The sequence below is a fragment of the Mesoplodon mirus genome (assembly GCF_964341445.2).
Source record: "Mesoplodon mirus genome assembly, chromosome: 2".
In the NCBI taxonomy this organism is placed as follows: domain Eukaryota; kingdom Metazoa; phylum Chordata; class Mammalia; order Artiodactyla; family Ziphiidae; genus Mesoplodon; species Mesoplodon mirus.
In genome coordinates, this window is record NC_138977.1 from 57007060 (window position 1) to 57033283 (window position 26224).

A 26224-nucleotide genomic window follows, 5' to 3' on the forward strand; every position below is an offset into this window, starting at 1 on the left:
CACGGGCCCAGCCGCTCCTCGGCATGTGGGATCTTCCCGGACTGGGACACGAACCCGTGTCCCCTGCATCGGCAGGCGGACTCTCAACCACTGCAACACCAGGGAAGCCCCGAAGTACTATATTTTTTAAAACATATTTTGGACATCTTTGCCTGTTAGCTCTGGAACTTTTTATCATCCTTTTATTTATTTATTTATTTGTTTATATTTGGCTGCGTTGGGTCTTGTTGCTGCGCACAGGCTTTCTCTAGTTGCGGCTAGCGGGGGCTACTCTTCATTGCGGTTCACGGGCTTCTCATTGCGGTGGCTTCTCTTGTTGCAGAGCACGGGCTCTAGGTGCGTGGGCTTCAGTAGTTGTGGCACACAGGCTTCAGTAGTTGTGGCACGTGGGCTCAGTAGTTGTGGTTCATGGGCTGTAGACTGCAGGCTCAGTAGTTGTGGCCCACAGGCTTAGTTGCTCTGCGGCATGTGGGATCTTCCCAGAGCAGGGCTGGAACCCCTGTCCCCTGCATTGGCAGGCGGATTCTTAACCACTGCGCCACCAGGGAGGTCCCTATCATCCTTTTTTATAGTTGCAAGGCATTATATTATACTATATTATATTATATTATATTATATTATATTATATCACAATTGAATTAGTCTGCTACAGATGGACACTGAGATATTTTCAGCTATTTGTTAAAATATACAAAGCTGTCAAAACATGTAATTATATGCAGGTATAACTAAGATAAATTTCAAACTGCTGTATTAAAGTTGCACTTAATTTTGATAGTTAATTATTGCCAAATTGCCCTAGGAGTAATTGCATAGGGGTTGCACCATTTTGTACTTCCACCAAAATTTTATGAAAGTTTATCTCCCTACAGCTTGCCCAAGGGTCTAGGTGGTCAAACTTTTTCATTGTTATTCTGATAAATGAAAAATGTTATCTGTGTCATTTTAATTTGCATTTCTTTTAATGTTGAGCACCTTTTCACAGTGTCTTCATCAGGGTTGTATGAAGATTAAATGAGTTATTGCAAGTAAGGAGTATATTCGAATACAGCTAACTTTTTTTGAATTATAACTATTGTAATGAAATTGTGCTCTCTCAGTGGTAGCTCATCATCACTGTGCTCTTGAGTCATATTATCTCATCTAATTCCCATCACAATCATATATGATCTCTTAGAAGGAAGAAACTATAGTTTAGGCTAAGTACCGTCTTCTGGTCCCACAATTCCTAAGGATTGCTCTCTTCCCTTCCCCATCTTAGTGATCAAGATTAACCAGTAATAGCACATAAGTTAGTTTCTTTTCTTTTCAACACTTTTATTTAAAAACAAACCTATGTATAGTTTGTTTAGATGTATGTATACTTTATTTAGATGTATCTATTTAAAAAGTTGATTTTATGCATTTTTAAAAATTGAAGTATAGTTTATTTAAAATATTATATATTATAGTATATATAAAATATTTATATATAAAATATTATATAATTGTATGTTATAGTTTCAGGTATACAACATAGTGATTCAAAATTTTTATATAGATTATATACTCCATTTAAAGTTATTATAAAATATTGGTTATATTCCCTGTGCTGTACACTAGATCCTTATAACATATTTATTTTATACATAGTAGTTGATACGTCTTAATTCCCTACCCCTATCTTGACCCTTCCCCCTTTCCTCTCCCCATTGATAACCACTAGCTTATTCTCTACATCTGGGATTTTGTTTCTGTTTTATTATATTCATTCATTTGTTTTATTTTTTAGATACCACATATAAGTGATATCATACAGTATTTGTCTTTCTCTGTTTGACTTATTTCACTAAGAATAATATTCTCCAAGTCCATCCATGTTGTTGCAAATGGCAAAATTTCATTCCTTTTTACGGCTGAGTAGTATTCCATTGTATATAATATACCACATCTTCTTTATCCATTCATCTGTTGATGGACACTTAGTTTGCTTCCATATCTTGGCTATTTAAATAATCCTGCTATGAACATTTGGGTACTTGTATCTTTTTGAATTAGTGTTTTCATTTTCTTTAGATATACCTAAGAGTGGAATCGCTGAATCATATGGTAGTTCTACTTTTAGTTTGTTGAGGAACCTCCATACTGTTTTCCACAGTGGCTGCAACAATTTATATTCCTACCAACAGTGTACGAGGGTTCCCTTTTCTCCACATCCTCACCAACATTTGTTACCTGTGGTCTTCTTGATGATAGCCATTCTGATGTGAGGTGATATCTTGTTATGGTTTTGATTTGCATTTCTCTGAAGATTAGTGATGTTGAACATCTTTTCATTTCAGAAAAATGTCCATTCAAATCTTCTCACCATTTTTTAATTGCCTGCGTTTTTTTTTATTGAGTTGTATGAGCTGTTTATATATTTTGAATACTAACCCTTTATTGGTCATATCATTTGCAAATATTTTCTCCCATTTAGTAGGTTGTCTTTTCATTCTGTTGATGGTTTCCTTTGCCTCGCAAAGCTTTTAAATTTAATTAGATTCCATTTGTTTATTTTTACTTTTGTTTCTTTTCTTTTAGGAGACAGATCCAAAAAATAATGCTGTGACTTATTGCAAAGAGTGTCTGCCTATGTTTTCTTCTATGAGTTTTATGGTTTCAGGTCTTACATTTTGTTCTTTAATCCACTTTGTGTGTATTTTTATATGTGGTGTCAGAAAATTTCTAATTTCATTCTTTTACATGTAGCTGTCCAGCTTTCCCAAGCACCACCTATTGAAGAGACTATCTTTTCCCCATTGTATATTCCTGCCTCCTTTGTTGTAGATTGACCATAAGTGCATGGGTTTATTTCTAGACTCTCTATTCTGTTCCATTGATCTATGTGTCTGTTTTTGTGCCAGTACTATACTTTTTTGATTACTGTAGCTATATAGTATAGTCTAAAATTAGGCAGTATGATATGCCTAGTTCTGTTCTTTGTTCTCAAGATTGTTTTGGTTATTCAGGGTCCTTTGTGTTTTCATACAAAAAATTATTTGGTAATTTTGATTTGGTATTTTGATAGGAATTGCATAGAATCTGTAGATTGCCTTAGATAGTATGGTCATTTAAAAAATATTGATTCTTCCAATCCATGAATGCGGTATATCTTTCCATCTGTTTGTGTCAGCTTCAATTTCTTTCATTAATGTCTTATAGTTTTCTGAGTTAGAGTTATTCCTAGGTATTTTATTCTTTTTGATGGGATTGTAAATGGGATTGTTTCCTTAACTTCTCTTCCGGATGGTTTGTTGTTAGTGTATAGATATGCAAGAGATTTCTGTATATTAATTTTCTGTCCTGAAACTTTACCGAATTCATTGATGAGCTCTTATAGTTTTTGGTAATTTTTTAGGATTTTCTATGTATAGTATCATGTCATCTGCAAACAGTGACAGTTTTACTACTTCTTTTCCAATTTGGATTGCTTTTATTTCTTCTTCTTGTCTGATTGCTATGACTAGGACTTCCAATACTATGTTGAATAAAAGTAGCAAGAGGGGCATCCTTGTCTTGTTCCTGATCTTACAGGAAATGCTTTCAGCTTTTCACCATTGAGTATGATGTTAGCTGTGGGCTTATGGCTTATCATAATGGCCTTTATTATTTTGATGTGTGTTCCCTCTATACCCACTTTGTGGTGAGTACGTTATTTGGATGTATCTTTTTTTTTTTTTTTTTGGCTGTGCTGCACAGCTTGAGGCATCTTAGTTACCTAAACCTGGGTCCCTTCCAGTGAAAGCGCTGAGTCCTATCCACTGAACTGCCAGGGAATTCCGTTTTCTTAAAGTTTAGTTTTATAGTTAGCAGAGTGTAGGACATGTTTTCATGTACTTAGAAACTTGTGATACCCAGTGTTTTTTAAAAGCTGCATGAGTTATAACTGAATAATAAAAGTCAATTTTTTTTCTAATATGTATACCAAGTATGTTCTATTACCTGCTTTGTCTTTGAAAAATGCAGGAGATCAAAGAATAAAACTATTGAAACAGCAGTCCAAGGGATCTAGACTGAGTAGGAAAACAAGAAAATCAGAAGTTGCAAAATGAACTGTGAATAGGTAGGGGTGGTCTAGAAACTAGAGGGTATCATAAAGTAAAGATCTTTAGCACTATCAAAATTCTTGGAAGCACATTTTTATTTTTATCTTATTTTATTTTATATCTTTATTGGAGTATAATTGCTTTACAATGTTGAATTAGTTTCTGCCGTACAACAAAGTGAATCAGCTATATGTATACGTATATATCCCCATATCCCCTCCCTCTTGAGCCTCCCTCCCACCCTCCCTATCCCACCCCTCTAGGTGATCACAAAGCTGCTATGCAGCAGCTTCCCACTAGCCATCCATTTTACATTTGGTAGTGTATATATGTCAATGCTATATTCTCTCACTTCGTCCCAGCTTCCCCTTCTCTCCCGTGTCCTCAAGTCCATTCTCTACGTCTGTGTCTTTATTTCTGCCCTGCCACTAGGTTCATCAGTACTGTTTTTTTAGATTCCATATATGTGCGTTAGCATACAGTATTTTTCTTTCTTTTTCTGACTTACCTCACTCTGTATGACAGACTCTAGGTCCATCCACCTCATTACAAATAACTCACTTTTGTTCCTTTTTATGGCTGAGTGGTATTCCATTGTATATACGTGCCACATCTTCTTTATTCATTCATCTGTCGATGGACATTTAGGTTGGAAGCACATTTTAAAAAATTGAAGTTTAGCTGATTTACAATTTGTGTTAGTTACAGGTGTCCAGCAAAGTGATTCAGTTATACATATTTATATACATATTCTTTTTCAGATTCTTTTCCATTATAGGTTATTACAAGATATTGAATATAGTTCCCTGTGCTATACAGTAGGTCCTTGTTGTTTATCTATTTTATATATAGTAATGTGTATCCATTAATCCTGAACTCCTAATTTTTCCCTCCCCCCCTTTCCCCTTTGGTAACCATAAGTTTGTTTCTTTGTTGGTCAGTTGCTTTTTAATTAAGCTCATTAATTAATGAGACTGTCTTATGCTTTTAGTACATAAATTTTAAAAGGATCTCAAGATCGTCTCTGTAGGGAAATGTATAGTCCAGTGTGTTTGGATATGCATACCTATAAAATTAAAAGCTTCAGGTAAAAAAAAAATTCCCCTTTAATTCTATTTCACAGTGGTAACTATTATTAACACTTTAGGTTTATACTACCAGCTTTTTTTCTGTGCTCGACCAGTTTGTGTGTGTGTGTGTGTGTGTGTGTGTGTGTGTGTGTGTGTTTGGCTGTGCTGCAAGGCTTATGGGATGTTAGTTCCTGGAGCAGGGATCAAACCCCAGCCACAGGAGTGAAAGTGCTGAGTACTAACCACTGGACTGCCAGGGAATTCCCAGTGTTTGTGTGTTTTAAATAAAAAGGGATGATAATGTCACATGTGCATCTTATTTTGGTTAATGATATACTAAGAATATTGATACATAGAGTAATGGCTGAACATTTTTCACAATATGATTATATGAGTTTATTTCATACTTTCTCTACTGTAACTGTTATGTTGTATTATGATTTGCTTACATACATTTCTACTTTTTTAGTTTTGCAATTTGGATGGATGAAAACATAACATTTGTTTTCATTTGCTTGTCTTCTAGTAAAGTTGGACAGCTTTTGATCCTTTTGATTTCCACCTAAGTGAATTGCATATGCCTATTCTTTCCTGACTCTATTGAGTCATTTTCCTTCTTAATTTGTTGGAGCTCTTTTTCATTAAGAATGGTAACTCTTTTTTTTTTTTTAATTTATTTTTGCTGTGGTGGGTCTTCGTTTCTGTGCGAGGGCTTTCTCTAGTTGTGGCAAGCGGGGGCTACTCTTCATCGCAGTGCACAGGCCTCTCACTATCGCGGCCTCTCTTGTTGGGGAGCACAGGCTCCAGACGCGCAGGCTCAGTACTTGTGGCTCATGGGCCTAGTCGCTCCACGGCATGTGGGATCCTCCCAGACCAGGGCTTGAACCCATGTCCCCTGCATTAGCAGGCAGATTCTCAACCACTGCACCACCAGGGAAGCCCAAGAATGGTAACTGTTTATATGTATTGCGAATATTTTCCCAGTCTGTCACTTGACTTTTCAATTTATTTTTGGCAATATTTCTCCTACCTTTATAAGTAGCTATGCATATCAGGAAATAAATACATTTTACATCACGATTCAATGCACAAACACATACATAAAAATTTATATTATAGGGCTTCCCTGGTGGCACAGTGGTTGAGTGTCCACCTGCCGATGCAGGGGACACAGGTTTGTGCCCCGGTCCAGGAAGATCCCACATGCCGTGGAGCAGCTAGGCCCGTGAGCCATGGCCACTGAGCCTGTGCGTCCGGAGCCCGTGCTCCACAACGGGAGAGGCCACAACAGTGAGAGGCCCGCATACCGCAAAAAAAAAAAAAAAAAAAAAAAAAATTATATGATAATACTTACCTTTACTAAATGTAGTGTACACATTTTTCTTTAATATTCCATTAAAAGACACTTGTCACAAAGCATGATATTGGTATTGGGACTCATAGGTTGTGATCAGCAATTTGAAAAGCATATTATGGTGTCTTTGCCTTTAAGATTGTTAATATCATATGTAGTCAAAGAATTCTATCTTTTCTTCTATGGCTTATCACTTTTTGCTCTTGCTTTGGAAGATTTTTCCTACTTTCTAAATTTTCTTATTCTTACATCTTTTTATATTTACATTATTAATGTATCTGGAATTTTTGTTGCATATTAGGAGATAGGAATCAAAGCCACAGTTTAAAAAAAAAGAAAGAAATTAGATATGGCTCTTCTGAACTCTGATTCTTTTTTTTTAGTCAATACTCCTGGTTTTTCTTTGGAGTCAGTTATATAATCATCATTCAGTAAGAAGTCTCCTAATTTTTTATAGTTAGATTTTACTGTCTTCAAGGCATTGCCTAGAACATCCAGGGCCACGTTAAATATTATAGAGGTTATTTTCTATTTGCTCCTGACCAAAATGTCCCCTATTGTCTCCTCCTGTGGTATAATTTTGGATGAGCTATTTCAGGGTTTAAAAAATAGGGATTAGTGGGGGGAATAATGATTCCTTAATGGGTACAGTGTTTCTATTAGGGGTGATGAAAATGTTCTGGAATTAGAGGTGATTGTTGCACAACACTGTGAATAAAATCAGAATTACACAATTTCAAATGGTAAAATGATGAATTTTATTTCATGGGAACTTCATCTCAAAAAAATTTTTGGAAAGGGGTGTCACTACCCACTCACCAGAAAGGCTGATGTGTAAAGACAGAAAATACTAATTGTTAATAAGAATGTGAGCTAATTGTTAATAAAAATTGAAACTCATAGTTTCTGGTGGGAGTGTGTATTGACAACCACTGTAGAAAATGATTTGGCCTATCTCCTAAAGTACATGCATATATACATACACTGAATGACCGAGCACTTCCACTCCAAGCAATGTATGTACAAGTTCACCAAAATATAACAGTAATATATTATAGCAGTATTCTTTGTTATAGCCAAAAACTAAAACTAAATGTCCATCTACAGTAGAATATACATTGTAGTATATTCAGTCAATGAATTACTGTATAGCAGTAAGAATGAAAGGATTACAGTTAAACTTTACAACATCGATGACTCTCAGAAATATAATTTTGAGTAAAAGGAAGTCAGCTGTATAAAGTTGGGAAATAAGCCAAAGAAATCTATGATAGATGTGATAGCAGTATCTACCCTTTGACAGTGGAGTGATGACTAGATGTGTTTTTTTATTTTATTTTATTTTATTTTTTTTGCGGTACGCAGCCCTCTCACTGTTGTGGCCTCTACCATTGTGGAGCACAGGCTCCAGACGCGCAGGCTCAGCGGCCATGGCTCACGGGCCCAGCCGCTCCGCGGCATGTGGTATCTTCCCGGACCGGGGCACGAACCCGTGTCCCCTGCATCAGCAGGCGGACTCTCAACCACTGCGCCACCAGGGAAGCCCTAGATGTGTTTTTTTAATTAAAAAAAATTTTTTTGTTATTTTTATTTGTTTATTGAAGTATAGTTGGCTTACAATGTTGTATTAATTATTGCTGTACAGCAAAGTGATTCAGTTATACATATATATACACATTCTTTTTTATATTCTTTTCCTTTATAGATTATCATAGAATATTGAATATAATTCTCTGTGATATACAGTAAGACCTTATTATTTATTAGATGTAAGTTTCTTGGTTGGGATCTGGGTATATAGGTGTTCATTCTGTGAAAATTCAACAAGCTATATATTTATGATTTATATTTTTGTGTGTGTGTGTTCTACTTCAGTACAGTTTGCCTTGAAATAATAAGTATTGTTCATTGAATGGCATCAATGTAAAAATATTTTAAAATTTTATTTTGGAAAAAAATGAATATACCAAGATATTAATAGTCATGGGAATATGATGGTTTCCACCTCTCTTTTTTTTCTTTCCCCTTTTTGGTATTTTATAACTTCTAAAAATGTAAAAAAGTGAAAATAAAATGTTTTCAGGGACTTCACATTTAATTGCTTTTAAATTGTAAAGTTCTTACAGCTCTTACTTAGATATTTGAGCAGATTATAAGAGTAATTTCTCTATTTATTTTATAGGCAGATTTTGACAACAAACCAGTAAATGGCCCCAAGTCAGAATCCATGGAATACGGTAGTTGTGGTCATGAGGAAGAACAAAGATTGGAATTAAATTCATGTCCCTTAGAAAATGTAACTAATAATGAAGAAAGTATGACAGGTATTGAAGTGGAAAAGTGGACACAAAACAAGAAATCACACTTAACTGATCATGTTAAAGGAGAATTTAATACAATTAAAACAGAAGCTGAAAATTTGAAAAGCTCTGGAGATGACAGGAAAAAAATCCTACTTACTGACCTCCTTGAACCTCAAAAATTGTTTGCACAAACTGTAAGAAACGGCATTAAAAATGTACACTATTTGCCAACTGAAACAAATTTGTCTTTTAAAAAAATCAACATTGAAGAACTTGGCAAGGCATTTGAAAACAGTCCTTATAAATTCCTGAAAGACACTGCAAACCATAACAATGCCATGAGCACCATTGCTACTAGTGCGAGCTGTGATCATCTCAAGGGGAGAAGTAATGTTTTGGTCATTCAGAAGCCTGGCTTTAATTGTAAGTCTTTTCCAGATCCTGCAAACTGCAACTTAAACAGTCATACTAGTATTATACATAATGAAAGTGATCAACCAAAATCCCTAGAAATTATAACAAATAGAGAACTAAAAGAAGGACCAACACTTCAACCAAGTCTTCTATCCCTAATGAAAGATAGGAGATTAACACTAGAACAAGTAGTGGCCATAGAAGCTCTAACACAACTTTCAGAAGCCCCATCAGAAAATTCCTCACCATCGAAGTCAGAGAAGGATGAAGAAACAGAACAGAGAACAGCTAGTTTGCTTAACAGCTGTAAAGCTATCCTGTATTCTGTAAGAAAAGACCTCCAAGACCCAAATTTACAAGGGGGACCACAAAGCCTTCATCACTGTCCATCTCTGGAAAAGCAAAGTTCATGTAACACATTGATGTTCAATGGCCAAAATATTTCTAAGTCACACAACAGCTCACCTAGTAACCAAGCATCCACAAAGCCACAGGAATATTCAACAGTCACAAATTCAGTATCTGTTTTTATACCAAATTCAAATTCATCTAAAACCGATACCAATAAAAATGTTGCTCAAGGTAGAATTGCTCTTGACAGTTCCAAAAATTTGCATCAGTTGACAACAACAACTAATAAATCGGAGTATTGTAACCAGTCACTGGACAGCAGCATCAAGTTGGACTCAAAGGATGATCCCTCATGTCAAGATACAGTTCATAGTAAAATAGAAGAAGATGTTGCTGCACAGTTAACACAACTTGCATCAATAATTAAATTCAATTGTATAAAACCGGAGGACAAAAAAGTTGAAAGTACACCAACAAGCCTTGCTGCATATAATGTACAGCAAAACTATAGCCAGGAGAAGGGCACAGTAGAGCATAAACCACCTTCCAGTGTACAAAATAATCAAGGACCTTCAGCAGCAAAGCAAAAGAACACAATCCAGAAAAAGACAAAATCTACCCCATCAAGAGATCGACGGAAAAAGAAACCTGTGATTATAAGTTGTCAAGAAAATGACCAGAAAAAACAGGAACAGTTGGCATATGAATATAGTAAGTTACATGACATTTGGATAGCATCTAAATTTCAAAGATTTGGTCAATTTGGTCCACATGACTTTCCTATTCTATTGGGAAAAATTCCTCCCCTAACCAAAGTATGGAAACCACTGACTCAAAGAAGCTCAGCATTAGAACACAAAAAATTATTTCCTCCACTCACTCAAATAAAATTTGAGCGGTATTATCCTGAATTAGCACAGGAGAAGATGAAAGTTGAACCCTTAGATTCTCTCCCCATAATCCAGTTAAAAACAGAATCCAATGGACAGGTGTTTACAGAAAATGGATATGCTCAGGTACAGCCAACAGTGAATGTCAATCAGAAAGCTCATCCTTTACTCCAGCCATCCTCTCCAACTAACCAGTGTGCTAATGTGATGGCTGGCAATGACCAAACACAGTTCCAACAGGATGTTAAAGACCAAGTCACACATCAGAGGCTGCCAACATTGCCTGGTATCTCTCATGAGACCCCTTTACCGGACCCAGCACAAATTCTCAGGAACCTAAATGTAGTATGTTCAGGTGGAATTACAGTGGTTTCTACCAAAAGTGAAGAGGACGTCTGTTTATCTAGTGTTGGAGCATCAGAATTTTCCCCAATAGACAGTGCACAGAAAAGTTTTAATGATTATGCAATGAACTTCTTTACTAATCCTACGAAAACCCTGGTGTCCACAACAAAAGATTCTGAATTGCCTACCTGCAACTGTCTTGGTAAGTGAGTTTCTTCATTTTCTTGCATTAATGGCCTCAAGTTGTGACTGAATCAAGTTTGTTTACATTTTATATATGACATTTTTGCCCCATTCATATTCTAGCTAGGATGGACTAAATAATTCTATACCCATTTTTCTGTGGGACCTTTATTTATGCTGCTCAGATAAATAGGAAATCCAACTGGTAATTTGGAAACTTTCTTAAGTGGAAAATTTGATTTCTCTCAAGCTAGATGTCTCAAGTTGTTTACTGTGCATATCATAAGAATGAAGTCCCTTAATACGTTATCACAGTTTATTCTTCCTATATTCAAAAGAATTTCAACCTTTAAGTCTTTTGTTTAAAAATATATATTTTTAAATTGTGCAGTAGAGCATGCATACAGAGAACATAAAATATATGTACAACTTAACAAATAACTATAAAAAAAGTATCTGTGTAATTGCTAACCCAATCAAGAAGCAGATGGTTCTTTAGTATATTCCAGAATGGGTGGTTAAAGGATTGATTGGAAGGATAAAGTAAGTATATCATTCTGATATTTTTTTAACCACAATAGAAAAAATAGTGAAGTGTAGCAATGACTTTTAGTTCTTGATTTTTCAAAGTACATTTGATATTCTGAAATGAATCTTTCCATTTCTCTGCTCATCATTCAACACTCAGTTTTGACAGCTTGCCACATACCAGGCACCAAAGATAGGCTTCTCTGAGAATGAAGAGCCTCCAAGGAGGAGGATCTGACAATCTGGAAGGGGTGGCAATGCTGTCTGAGTAGGGTCAATTTGGCAGAATGAGAGATTCTTGGACCAAGGAGAAAAGATTGTATTAATGATAATGGCTCCTATTCCAGATCTTTTACTGCAAGTCTGATAACTGTCCTACACCCTTGACTTGTTATATTCACAACAACCCACCAAAGGGAATGCTTATTATCCCAATTTTACAAGTGAGGAGACTAAGAGAAGTTCACAGCTAGTAAATGATTAAACTGGAATTCTAAGACAGGCAGTCCCAGCTCCAGCGGCTGTATTTGTAACTTCCATCCTATGTTGCTTCAAAAATCTGAAGTGAAAAAGAGACTATTTCTCTGAATATCATTAAAAATGTTAAAAAGTTCTTTAATTTAAAATGCCAGTGAGATTTATATACCTGAGCTCGTCTAATTTGACTGCATACATAAATTTCAATAGGATGATTGTCTAGTTTCAAGATCCTTTCCTTATACATACTACCTTAACACAGTGTCAGAGTCAAGACAGCCAGGCATTCAAAGTTTATTCAGTATCTGCAGTGGACCTGGAACTGTTGAATACCCTTGTCAGTTACATGTTTTCCTATAATTGTTACATTTGAGGTTATTGTGCTCATTGTGTAGAAATCAAAACTTAAAAAGAGAAACAAAAAAGTGGACTTCAGAAATCATCCAAGTGAGGGTAAAGGATCCCAATCATATCTGAGGGTAAAGGATTTCTGTGAAAGTATTATTATGTTCTAGCAAAATTAGAGTAATTAACCTTTAGATCAAGGTTCCTCAAATTTAGCACTATTGGCATTTTAGATGGGATAATTGTTGTAGGGGGACCACCTTATCTATTGTAGGCTGTTTAGTGGCATCCCTGGCCTCTACTCACTAGTGATACACACACACACACACACACACACACACACACACGTGAGCGTTTGCAGTTGTCACAACCCAAAATATTGCCAAATGTCCCCTTTGGCAAAAATACCCCTGATTAAAAACCACTGCTCTAGATTACCAATAAGTTAAAAATTATTCACCGTATCTTGCTTAAGTAGCCCCAGAAATAATCCTATGTTATATCTGATGTCCAATTAAAATGGTAAGTAATGATCTTTTGGTGTAGGTACACATGCATTTCCCAGTGATTCTAGTTAGACATGAATCTCAGAGGCCAAGTTTTAAAATACCATTTTCTAAGAACTATGTAATTTACACAAAAATTCAAATGGTACAGAAATATGGTGCAAATGTCTTTTTCTAGAGCAAAATGGCTGTTATATTTTTTCTATATAAATCAACATTATTAGTGATTTTAATTTTGTTTCCAGTCTTACAAAATTTAAGGCTTTTAAAACATACTATTTAACTATCAACTCATTGAAAGGTGTTAAGAGTGTTTCTCTTTTAATATTATGTACAATTGTAACAAGGAATATTCTTGTATACATGTGTATTATAAATACATAATTGTGTGCATGTGTAATAGAATAAAATCTTACCAGTGCAATTGTCGGGCTCAATTTTAATAGGATTCTGAGGCCAAGCTTTTAAGATGTATTGCTCTTGGGTAGCTTAATTTTGTACCTCAATTTTTATAGAATTTTTTTAAAGCAGGAGATCTGAGAATAAATATGAACCACAATTTAAAATATGTTTTTCCTCCTCTGATTCTTAAGAGAAAGAGTGGATTAATTAGGAGCAGAAAGAAAGGGATAAGTTAAATTCCAGGGCCTATTGTCCTAGACTTTAATTACTAAAGCTTACCAAAATCTTGTCAAGATTCATTGTTCTGAATTGAAAAAAAAAAAAAAAAAAAGCTCTTCCTTGCCCCTATGCAATTCTGTAAACTTTTGGGTCTAATAATCTTATTCCTTCCACAGATCGAGTTATACAAAAAGACAAAGGCCCATATTATACACACCTTGGGGCAGGACCAAGTGTTGCTGCTGTCAGGGAAATCATGGAGAATAGGTGAGGAAATATGCTTCCCTGTTAAAATCATTCATTATTGGGGATCTGACTCAATGCAGAGAAATCATCTCTGGGAACAAACTTGAGATGAATGGAAAAGTTCCAGGAGCATGAATTTGATGTTTCTTAGGGCCCAGGAAAAGCATAGAGTCCTGGTGTCCCTGCTGAGTCACTCACACAAGCCGTTGGGCACTCAATAAGACCTTCACAAAGCAAGGCTATCTTTGTTAAATGCAGACATACTTATCTTTATATTATTGTATAATGGTAGAAATAGTTAAAATTACCTCTGTCAACACTGCATTCACATTCCTTTTGCTTGTCTTGGAGCCAGGCCATTTTTTAAAAGAGTGATCCTTAAGGACAAGTAAACAGAACTGGATAACAAATAAAAATATCTGCCACATGAAAGTAAATTTTTAACAAAGTTATACTTATGAGGAGTGTTTGAATTTTGTACTTCTGTAAATCTATATCTTATGCACATGAAGATGTTAAAAGTGTATTGCAATTATTTTCCCTTCGCTGTGTTTCATACTCAGGTATGGTCAAAAAGGAAACGCAATAAGGATAGAAATAGTAGTGTACACGGGGAAAGAAGGAAAAAGCTCTAATGGGTGTCCAGTTGCTAAGTGGGTAAGTATTTTGCATTTATACATTTTTCAAAATGGATATATTCCACATATAAACTAAATCAATTTTTTTCCATGAGGATGTGGAGTAGAAAAATATCCACCCTCATTATTCCCAGGGAAAAAAGGAAGCTATTTGTCTTAGCCTGGGCTTTTTATGTTAATGAACAAAAGGGTATGGCCATTCTCAGTTGGTATCTTGTGATATAGGGTCATTAGTCTTAGAGTTTTTTGTTACTTTTAGAGAGCATTCAGTGCATTTATAATTAGCGTAAATAAATGGTACTAAATTATATATATTGTTTCCTATATCTTATTTTTTTTGTACATTCTTTTTCATATTCTTTTCATTATGGTTTATCGTAGGATATTGAATATTGTTCTCTGTGCTAGACAGTAGGACCTTGTTGTTTATCCATTCTATATATAAAAGCTTACATCTGCTCACCCCAACCTCCCACTCCATCCCTCCCTCAGCCCCCTCCCCCTTGGTGACCACCAGTCTATTCTCTATGTCCCTGATTTTGTTTCTGTTTCATAGATAGGTTCATTTGTGTCATATTTTAGATTTCACATATAAGTGATATCATATGTTATTTGTCTTTCTCTTTCTGACTTACTTCACTTAGTACGATAATCTCTAGTTGCACCTATATCTTACTTTTATCAGTTATTTTGAAATTCTTTCTAATTCATTGTCTCATAGGGCCACCTTAATGAAGATCATACAATATTGAAGACAAAACCAAACTTTTTACAACATATTTCCAAAATTGTTTCTATGACTACTTTGAGTTTTCTAAATTTGAGGAGCTATAAGAAGTAAGAACTGGATTTAGCTTCTTTAGGAAGTTCTCAGCTGAGAAACAGTATCATATCAGGAGGATGTTCACATGCACAAGGATATTGACCAGTTTATTTGGAATTCTTGACCAAAGGATCATTTGAGATGCTGTCCTATCATTTGTCAATAATGATGATGACTATAATAATGATAGTAAAATAATAACAACTACCTCTCATTAAATATCAGAAACCATATTAAGAACCTGACATACATTGCCTCATAAATCCCTATAGAGAGACTCATGATTTCGGAAAAGGGAAAAGTCATTGTTTTTATGCCCATTAAATGCAAAATGGAGATAGGGTTGGAACCACGCTATTCCTAAAGCAAGACAGTTGCCACATCCTTATGTATTCCAGCAGACTGTATGACTTGGTTATTTATTTATTTATTTTTGGCTGCACCACGCGGCATGTGGGATCTTAGTTCCCCAACCAGGGATTGAACCCATACCCCCTGCAGTGGGAGAGTGGCGTCTTAACCACTGGACCACCAGGGAAGTCTCTCTGGTAGGGTTTTGATTAGAATTGTATCAAATTGTATCAAACCAATTTGGGAGAATCCTAACCATTGGACTGCCAGGGAATTCCCTGTCTTGGTTACTTTTCAGCCTTTGGAGGGTGACAGCAGTGATGAGCACAAGATATGGGCACTGAACACTAAATATGTTAGAGTACTTTCAGTTTCTTCAATCTGTTTGGAGTGCATAGTCTTGTCAAAATATAAATGAACATATCAAGGCATTCTCCATATGTATAACACTACCCAGATAGTGATATAAATCTATCTAGCACCCCAGAAGCCTCCCTTTGGCCCCTCCCAGTTGGTAACTCCATGCAAAGATAACTACTATATAACCACTTCATTACTATACAGATCTTTTTCATGATTTCTATACAACCAGAGTCATATAGAATGTACTCTTTTGTGTCTATCTCCTTTCCCTCAACATTTATAGAACATGGGTTTAATGGCTGGAGCTCCAACAGCCAACTGGAACCATGAATTGACCTGATAATAGAAGATATGTACTAGAATGGGGAGAAGAAAGACAGGAGCCCGAGTCCCTGATGATACCAATAGAAGCGCTGTACAAACCTTAGGCTTCTTAAACCTGGATTTCTGTAACATGAGAGAATTTTTTTTCACTTCTTTAAAACCTGTTACTAGGCAGTCTTCTGTTACATTAAATAGAATCAAATCCCAAATAAGATACCTGCCTTCAATTTGCTCAATTTCCACAAAACATTCACCCACACAAGTCAGTCCCCACATGTAAGAGTTTTGGTGAAGATATATCTAAACGGTAGTCAGAAGAGTGATCTTTATTTTTATTTTTATATTTTATTCTCTCTTGAGAAAGTTAAGACGGTCAATCCAAAACATTTAAAAGTAGGAAATAATACAGAAGGACCATTTTATCTATTGGGTTATTAGGCTTCCTTGATTTTTATAGAAGATCCTTTAGAAAATTGACTGTGATAAGTTGCAAATATATTTCCTCTTTGTCTTGTTTTTTTGGCTGTGCTGCACAGCATGCAGAATCTTAGCTCCCAGACCTGGGATTGAACCCATGCCCCTTGCAGTGGAAGGGTGGAGTCTTAACCACTGGACCACCAAGGAAGTCCTTGTTTGTCATATTTTTTAACATACAGATTTTTTTAAATGAAACGAAATTTAAAAAAATTTTTTTTTAAATTTTTGGCTGCATTGGGTCTTCATTGCTGCACACAGGCTTTCTCTAGTTGTGGTGAGCGGGAGCTACTCTTTGTTGTGGTGTGCAGGCTTCTCACTATGGTGGCTTCTCTTGTTGCGGAGCACGGGCTCTAGGTGCGCAGGCTTCAGTAGTTGTGGCACCTCTGTCTCAGTAATTGTGGCTCGCAGGCTCAGTAGTTGTGACACATGGGCTTATTTGCTTTGCGGCATGTGGGATCTTCCCAGACCAGGGCTTGAACCCGTGTCCTCTGCATTGGCAGGCGGATTCTTAACCACTCTGCCACCAGGGAAGTCCCCAATGAGATGAAGTGTTAAGTTAAATTTTTAATGGAAAACTTTGCTTTTATGACTTCAGTGTCTTAATTAGAAAAATCTTTACCACTTCTACCTTATAAATCTCGAATTTTCTTTTTATAATATTTTAATGATTTCATTTTTTTCTACACTTAACTATTTTATTCATCTTGTGTGTAGAATGTTAGTCACAACTTAAGTTTTTTCAACTGGCTACCCAGCTATCCAACACCACTTAATTGTCTTTCTTCTCCCTACTGATTTGTATTTGTTTATATTAGTAGATTTTCTGTTCTGTCACATCATGTTATGTATCAGCATCAAATTACTCTAATTATTTGGGTTTAAAAATATGTTTTAATATCTGATAGAGCTAATTCTTCAGAAATTTCCTAAATATTCTTGCCTTGTTTTTTTTTCCGTATGAGTTTATGATCGCCTTGTCTATTTGCAAGAAACACCTTGTCGATTTTGGGGTTTTTTTTGGTTTAAGATTTATTTTATTATTTATTTTATTTATTTTTGGCTGCGTCAGGTCTTAGCTGCGGCTTGCGGGATCTTGGTTGAGGCATGCAGAATCTTTCTTTTGTTGTGGTGCGCGGGATCTTTCGTTACAGCATGCAGGCTTAGTTGTGGCATGCAGGTTATCTCTCTCTAGTTGTGGCATGCAGGTTATCTCTCTCTAGTTGTGGCATGCAGGCTCCAAGGCACATGGGCTTAGTTTCCCCCGCGCCATGTGGGATCTTAGTTCACTGACCAGGGATCGAACCCACGTCCCCTGCATTGTAAGGCAGATTCTTTACCACTGGACCACCAGGGAGGTCCCTTGATTTTGGTATTTTTATTGGAATCATATTACAGAGAGAATTTGGAGAATTTACATTTTTGATGTTTAGTCTTCCTGTCCTAAATGCTATACCTTTCCATTTGTTGATGCCTTCTTTTGTCCTTCAGGAGTGTTCTAAAGTTTTGTTCCCATAGAGTTTACATGCTTCTTGTTTTCCAATTTATTTCTCTTATGTATTTCAGATGTACAATCATAATCTGTAATGACAAATTTATATTCTCCTTTAAATTTAAACTAGTAATTTAAACTAGTAATTTCTTTTTTTCATTTAATACAGTTAGTCTAACATACTAACTCCAGGTTTATATTGCTTTAAATATGGTCTCATCTTTTTCCTCTCTTTAGTGGGAACCTTCCAGGGTTTTCTTCTTATGAATGGGTCATCAGGGAAGGCCTCATTGGGGAGAGAACTTTTAAGCTGAGGACTACTGAGTGACAAAAAGGAGCTGAGTATGCAAAGAATACCCGCAAGAATGCAAGGAAGAACATTCCTAGGCAGAGAAAACAGCAAGTACAAAGGTCAAGGAAGAGAGTACATTCTTTAATAATCTAAGAGGAGTCTAGTGAAGTTGAGGAGGTAGAGAATGGAAATCGGAGAAGGTAAAAAGGTAGGCAGAAGCCAGAGCCTGAATGGTTTTGTAGGCCATAGTGAATTTTAGTCCATGAATAATATGAAGCCTTTGAAGTATTTTAATTAGGGATGCGTTCTCTATCTGATTTATGTTTTATAAAGAGCATTCTAAGTAATTACTTGATAAGCTCAGTATTACTTCTCTGTTGCTGCTTTACAAATTACCCAAATTTAGTAGCTTTGAACAAAAAACATTTATTATCTAATCACTTTCGTGAGTCAGTAATCTGTGGGTAACTTAGGAGGGTGCTTCCAGAAGAGGTCTTTATCATCTCAAACTTGACTGGGGAGGAGGGTGCTGGAGGGTCCACTTCCCATGTCATTTGCAGGAGGCTTTAGTTCCTTGATAGCTGTTCACTAGAGGACTCACTTTCTTATCATAGGATTTCTTAAGTGTTTTCTCATGTCATAGCAGCTTGTTTTCCCCCAGAGTGAGTCAATCAAAATATAATAAGGAGGAAGTCACAATGTCTTTTATGACATTAACCTTGGAAGTAGCTACATTATTGAGCCTTATTTAGTGTGGGAGGGGACTATGCAGGGGCATAAATACCAGGTGGTGGTGATGATTGGGGGCATCTTGGAGACTGGCTATTACAAAGTTCAATATCTCTTCCTCGCTAAAAATATCAATATGTTAAGGATACTACATTGACATTGTAAAATATAGCTATCTTAGCCCTATCTGATATATTTAATATATAATACATCTAATCTAATCTATCTTCCTTAGCCCTATCATCTCTAAAGGCAAAAAACTTTAATTTGTGAATCTTGATTCACAAAATAATGCTCTTAAGCAGCAACATTGTTCGTTATGGAATATATAAAAAAAAAAGTTTGTAAAATATAAAGGTAGAGTTGACCTATGATTATAAATTGAACACTCATCAAGCAACTACCCAGGTGAAAAATACAATTTTTCTAGGTTCCCAGCAGCTCCGAGAACCCCTCCATCCTAACTTTTGTGGTAATAATTTTCCTGCTTCCCCCCCACCCCCATTATGTATTTCTTAACGGTATGGTTACTGTTCTTTTGTGTTTTCCCCCACATACGACCTTGCATATTTGCTGAAATAAGTAGTAGGGATTGGTTCCCAATATTTGGCACTGATAGTTTACATAGGTTTGTTAATCTGTATCTGTTAGATATTTCTGAATATTTTACTTATTTGCCTTTAAGTAGCAAAGGGTGAAAATATGCTTATGGCAGCTGGCTTCCTCTTGAGTAAGTGACCCAAAAGAGCAAGGTGGCTGGGTTAAGTGGTAGGATTTTGGATGATTCTTCCCGCCGTTCAAACCTTCTCTAGCATAATAATAATTACACAGATAGAATTTTGATATATATATCAATACTTCTATTTTTTCTATGAAGACAAATATGAAATTTGCAGCATAAAGATTTTGGCAGCAACTTTCTGTTAAAGTCCTATTAATGGCTTAAGTCTTCTTAAGGGTTGCTAGGTATGTAAAAGATATATAGCATTTTCCATGAAGCAGCTATAGCAAAATTATTTTCTTACTTTACCTTTTGCAATTTTTCTTTCAGAATCTGGCTCTTTTCACAAATACAAAAACAATTCAGAGACAAGACTGAAATAAAGCATAGTTGCTAAGAACTTATGAAAATTTTGATATCTACTAATGACAATGCAAAAGAATCTTTTTTAAAATTAATTTATTTTTGGTTGCATTGGGTCTTCGTTACTGCACACGGGCTTTCTTTAGTTGCGTCGACCTGGGGCTACTCTTCGTTGGGTGCGCGGGCATCTCATTGCAGTGGCTTCTCTTGCTGCGGAGCACGGGCTCTAGGCATGCAGCCTTCAGTAGTTGTGGCACACGGGCTTAGTTGCTCTGCGGCATGTGGGATCTTCCCGGACCAGGGCTCGAACCCCTGTCCCCTGCATTGGCAGGCAGATTCTTAATCACTGCACCACCAAGGAAGCCCCATCTTTTTATATGTTTGTTTGTTTACTTATTTATGTGGGATCTTTAGTTGCAGCATGTGGGATCTAGTTCCTTGACCAGGGATTGAACCCAGGCCTGCTGCATTGGGAGTGCGGAGTGTTAGCCACTGGACCCCCAGGGAAGTCCGGCAAAAGAATAATCTTGATAACAAAACCAAGAATTAATTCTGTGTATCTGTGAAAAAAAATAGGCCTCATAAATGATTATATGTGTTAGAAAAATCATAATGTTAATCGAAGTTTATTTTTTGCAAAATTCCCAAGTTATTTTGCTTGTGCCTGGAGCAATGCCCAACACATATTCAGGACTCAATAAATTTTTGTTGAGTAAATGAATATAGAGCTAAAATAAGACTGTTATTGAATATTTTCAATTGGAATTGATATCTTGAAATAGTATTGCTCTGGTATACATTATTAGCTCTTTCCTGAGACATGGGCCATTGTAAGTATTAGAACTAATAGTCTTCTAAAGTTGTCCAACACAAATTTGAGCTCTTGAGGTTAAATAAAAAATAGAGCAAATGGTTAGGTTTCTCTATAGTCTACATTGTTTTTAGGACTTTATTATTTTGAATGACACTAGCACAATCAAGTCTTATATGGAGGGACTTCCCTAGTGGTTCAGTGGTTTAAGAATCCACCTGCCAAGGCAGGGGACATGGGTTCGATCTCTGGTCTGGGAAGACCCCACATGCCGCGGAGCAACTAAGCCCGTGCGCCACAACTACTGAGCCTGCGCTCTAGAGTTTGCGAGCCACAACTACTAAGCCCGTGTGCCACAACTACTGAAGCCCGTGCACCTAGAGCCCATGCTCTGCAACAAGAGAAGCCACCACAATGAGAAGCCTGCGTGCAGCAATAAAGACGCAACGCAGCCAAAAATAAATAAATTTATTAAAAAAAAACTGAGCTCTCCATTTAAAAAAGTAAAAAGCGTCTTATATAGATACTTAGTGCAGGAATGAAGAGAAAGGAGAGAGAGGAAATGAAGGTAAATCATTTTAAGCTAAGGAATCTAATAAACCTTCAACTGGTAGATTGTATTGCTCCAAACTTACTTTTCGTCTTGCATAGTATACATTTTTCATCTTGCATAGTATACATTTTTCATCTTGCATAGTTTACATTTGTCCTGTATTTGATATTAAACATTAACGTAAATCAAGCATCTTGTGACTTTATGTACATTTTCTCATCTCTGTGTGCAGACTTATGTGTAGAAATCATGGTTGAATTCTATCCTACTTTTTAAAAAATTAATTTATTTATTTTTGGCTGTCTTCATTGCTGTGCATGGGCTTTTCTCTAGTTGCGGTGAGTGGGGGTTACTCTATGTTGTGGTGTGTGGGCTCATTGCGGTGGCTTCTCTTGTTGCGGAGCATGGGCTCTAGGCGCGCAGGCTTCAGTAGTTGGGGCGCATGGGCTTAGTTGCTCCGCGGCATGTGGGAACTTCCCGGACCAGGGATCGAATCTGTGTTGCCTGCATTGGCAGGCGGATTCTTAACCGCTGTGCCACCAGGAAAGTCCCTCTATCTTACTTTTATCATGCTGCCCTTGCCTCCTTTTCTTGAAGGGAGGTGTTAGGGTTAGGTCACACACAGAAAGCCTAAAAATAAATTATAACTGGGTAGCACAACTTTCTAAGCCAGTTTCACAATGTTTTGCCTTTGTTCTTAACACTTTTAATCTTGGAAATGTTTCCTTGCCAGGTAGTCATTAACACTCCTCCTTAATTGTTAGCCTTTGACAGACATTTGTGACTCTTCTCTGCCGTCACTTTGGATCTGGTCAGGGAGTAGTTACCTTGTTATTCAGTAGATCTTGGTCGAAAGGGTGATGTAGTTTCTTGGATACAGTAGGCTCTATTAACTCCCTGTACTACCCACCCCCACCCACCCTGCCCCAACTGAGCCTTTGAGATGATGACTGGAGTTGGGAGAAGAATTCAAACAGCAAGCTTCCCCAGATGGTTCCAGTGCTGAGCAATTCACACCAGGCCCCCAGTTCATGGGTTCCCCTATGTAGGATTGTATATTAGTCCATAGAGCAAGTGTGACAATGAGTATGTACAAGTGAATATTTTATTGCCTATTTGGGTGTGATGTGACCAGAGTTTTTGGGGTGAGGTGTAAACCAAGCTGAAGTATCGAAAAGTTTTAAAATATCTAACCTGGATTTATACATTTACATAATCTTCAAAGACTTCCCTTTTTTTATTCCTTTGTTCCAAGTTTCTGCCTAGTATCTGCCTTGGTTGTCTTCACCCTGTACCATGGTACTGCTTATTTCTGTGCCCAAATCAGGCACCTCTTTGTGTATTACCATGTCAACATAATAAAGGGGTAGTTGGTGCCCTGGGCTACTTGTTTGCTGTCTGTAAAATCTTGCTAATGTGAAAAAAACATTTTATACTTCAGTGATCAAAATTAGGCAAAAGCCGAGAGGTTGATGCTATCAGTTGACGTTAAACTGACTTACATTTTTCACTGTCCTTGTTTTTCTATTGTTATAAAATGTTTTCCTTCACTTAATCCTACTGTCCACTAATGTACCATTAGAACTACTTTTATGTTAGCTTGCTTGCTTATAGAGTTCTTTTTTTGGCTGCGTGCAGGCTTTCTCTAGTTGTGGTGAACCGGCTTCTCCTTGCGGTGGCTTCTCTTGTTGCAGAGCACGGGCTCTAGGAGCACGGGCTTCAGTAGTTGGGGCTCTCAGGCTCTAGAGCGCAGGCTTAGTAGTTGTGGCGCATGGGCTTAGTTGCTCCGCGGCATGTGGGATCTTCCCGGATCAGGGCTTGAACTCGTGTCTCTTGCATTGGCAGGCGGATTCTTAACCTCTGCGCCACCAGGGAAGTCCCATAGAGTTCATTTTTTAAGGAAACTTTTTATTGAACTATAATATACACAAAGAAAGTACACAACTCACAACTGTGTAGCACATTGAAGTTTTACAAAGTCAAACCATCCAGATCAAGAAATAAATTATCACCACCACCCCAGAACACCCCGTATGCACCTAATCATCACCACCACCACCCCCAAAGGTTGAAGTTCATTAACTATAATATATAGGCGGATTTAAATGGATGATTTTGGTTTTGTTGGGGGGGGGTGGCCACCATCATTTGTGTTGAAAATTTAACCCTACTTTTCTCTCACATGGGTATGGATAAGCTCAAAAGTGATCTCTCTTTGGTAATATACCGGACACTTGACATAAACGTTGCTCCTAGCTGTGATTCTAGCCAAGTCCTTCTGTGGAGCCCAGATTTTTATTGGAGCTGATGTAGGACCCTAGTCACTGCTCCATCTTTAGAGCTAAGATTGTATTACAATGATTATTTTATTTGCTCTTTTTTTTAAGTAACATAGTTCTGTAATGTTTATACAATTATTAAATTTAAATTTTAAACTAAAATTAAATTCAGTGTTAATTTGAAGTATCCAATCAGAAATTAAAGTTCCATATTAAATTAAGATTAAATTTTAAAAGTCTATTATTTTTAAAACACATCTTAGTTTTACCCTCTGAGATGATAATTAGCAATTTTGGGTATACCCAAACTAAGAGCTAGGGTGTTAAAAATTGCAATTAAAAATTATGGACAACTGCTGAAGCATGTTAAGCAGAAGAGTGACAGTCAGTAAAACTTCTGGTAAAAACTTTTTATTCTACAACTTCCTAAATTTGAAGAAAGTTTGATTAAATGAACATAGGATTGTTTTCGAGCACAGGCTACTCAAGAGTTTTTGATTCTCTTTGCATACTGAAATAGAATATATACCTCAATTCTTTATGGGTTGTTTGAATGCAGTATTAGAAATTATAAAAAAGGCTTCAAAGAAATTGCTTAATGTAAAAAAAGGCTGAAAAAGGATGGATTCTTCCCAAATTCTTAATTTATAATACTTAGTAAAGAATAAATCTTTTTCTTGTTGTTAAAAACATTTTTACTATAAAAAAATTAATCTACTGGTGAAATTTATTTTGTCATTGTTTACCTAGTAAGTAAAAAGTCAATATCTCGGGACTTCCCTGGTGGCGCAGTGGTTAAGAATCCGCCTGCCAATGCAGGGGACACGGGTTCGAGCCCTGGTTCTGGTCCAGGAAGATCCCACATGCCGTGGAGCAACTAAGTCTGTGTACTGCAACTACTGAGCCCACACGCCAAGAGCCCGTGCTCCACAACAAAAGAAGCCACAACAGCGAGAGGCCACGACAATGAGAGGCCCACACACTGCAACAGAGTAACCCCTGCTCACTGCAGCTAGAGAAGGCCCACAAGCAGCACCGAAAACCCAACGCAGCCAAAAAAAAAAATCCACTTAATTTTCCACATGTCCTTTTTTTTTTCACTCCCTAAATATTTATTTATTTATCTGCTTGCACCGGGTCTTAGTTGTGGCAGGCGGGCTCCTTAGTTGCAGCATGCATGTGGGATCTAGTTCTCTGACCAAGGATCGAACCCGGGTCTCCTGCATTGGGAGCTCGGAGTCTTAACCACTGCACCACCAAGGAAGTCCCATGTACGTGTCCATTTTTGTTGACATTGTTCATTGACCCATTAGGTTACACCATTGCTGGGCTGGTACTACCTTTTTTGCTATGGTTTTGTAGAAAAGTTTTTTGTTTTTGTTTTTGTTTTTGCGGTACGCGGGCCTCTCACTGCTGTGGCCCCTCCCGTTGTGGAGCACAGGCTCCGGATGCGCAGGCCCAGCGGCCATGGCTCACAGGCCCAGCCTCTCCGTGGCATGTGGGATCCTCCCAGACCGGGGCACGAACCCGCGCCCCCTGCACCAGCAGGCGGACTCCCAACCACTGTGCCACCAGGGAAGCCCTAGAAAAGTTTTAAATTTAGAAGGACATTTCCCTCTCAGTTGTTTAAAAAATCTTTTTCATGACTTAATGTTCCTTTAATCTTTCATATGAATTTTAGAAACAAGCTAAATATATCTTAGAATGGGGAGTAGATTAGTGGCTAGAATTAAAATCTTTTAATGTCTAACCTTCCATCTAGGAACAGCTTAATTAAGATTTATTTACATGCATTTCCCTTAAGATAATCCTTACAGCTATGTTTAATTTAAGCTGTAAACCAAACTTCTATTTAGTTATTGCTGGTATATATTAAAGCTGTTGAGTCCTCAACAGTTATAAGGAGCCACCTGTTTTACTCTCTTTAAAAATACAGTAGAGTTTTCTTTGATTCTCTTTAATTTTCTAGAAAGAATTTTCTATAAAAAATAATTGTCTTCCAATTATAATACCACTTGTTTCTTTTCATTTTTTTAATCACATTGTCTATTTGATCTAAATTCTCACATTTAATCCTAGTTTTCAGAAGTAATAGTTTGATTAGCCTTTGTATGTTCAAATATCTGCAGGTACCAGCAAATGTAGTAGTAATTCTGATCCAACAAACCAAATGCTGTGTTTCCAAAATAACAATTACAAAGTCTATATACCAGTAAGGGAAATTAGTGATTATAGTAGAAGATAATTAAATGTCAGTGTGTACCATTCATTGACATTATGAATATTTTTTGTTTTGTACAAAGCAAGAATG

The 26224-nt window shown here is 36.7% G+C and overlaps 1 protein-coding gene across 4 annotated transcripts in view; it reads left to right on the top strand.

Moving 5' to 3' along the window:
* The window catches only part of TET1 (tet methylcytosine dioxygenase 1), a 135137-nt gene that overhangs the window by 76544 nt on the left and 32369 nt on the right, over nt 1–26224 (top strand). For all 4 annotated transcript variants that reach the window (XM_082602967.1, XM_082602968.1, XM_082602970.1 and 1 more), the window contains 3 exons: nt 8674–10996; nt 13631–13721; nt 14264–14357. In XM_082602967.1, the coding sequence (XP_082459093.1) occupies nt 8674–10996; nt 13631–13721; nt 14264–14357 (2508 nt within the window). The remainder of the gene's footprint in view (nt 1–8673; nt 10997–13630; nt 13722–14263; nt 14358–26224) is intronic.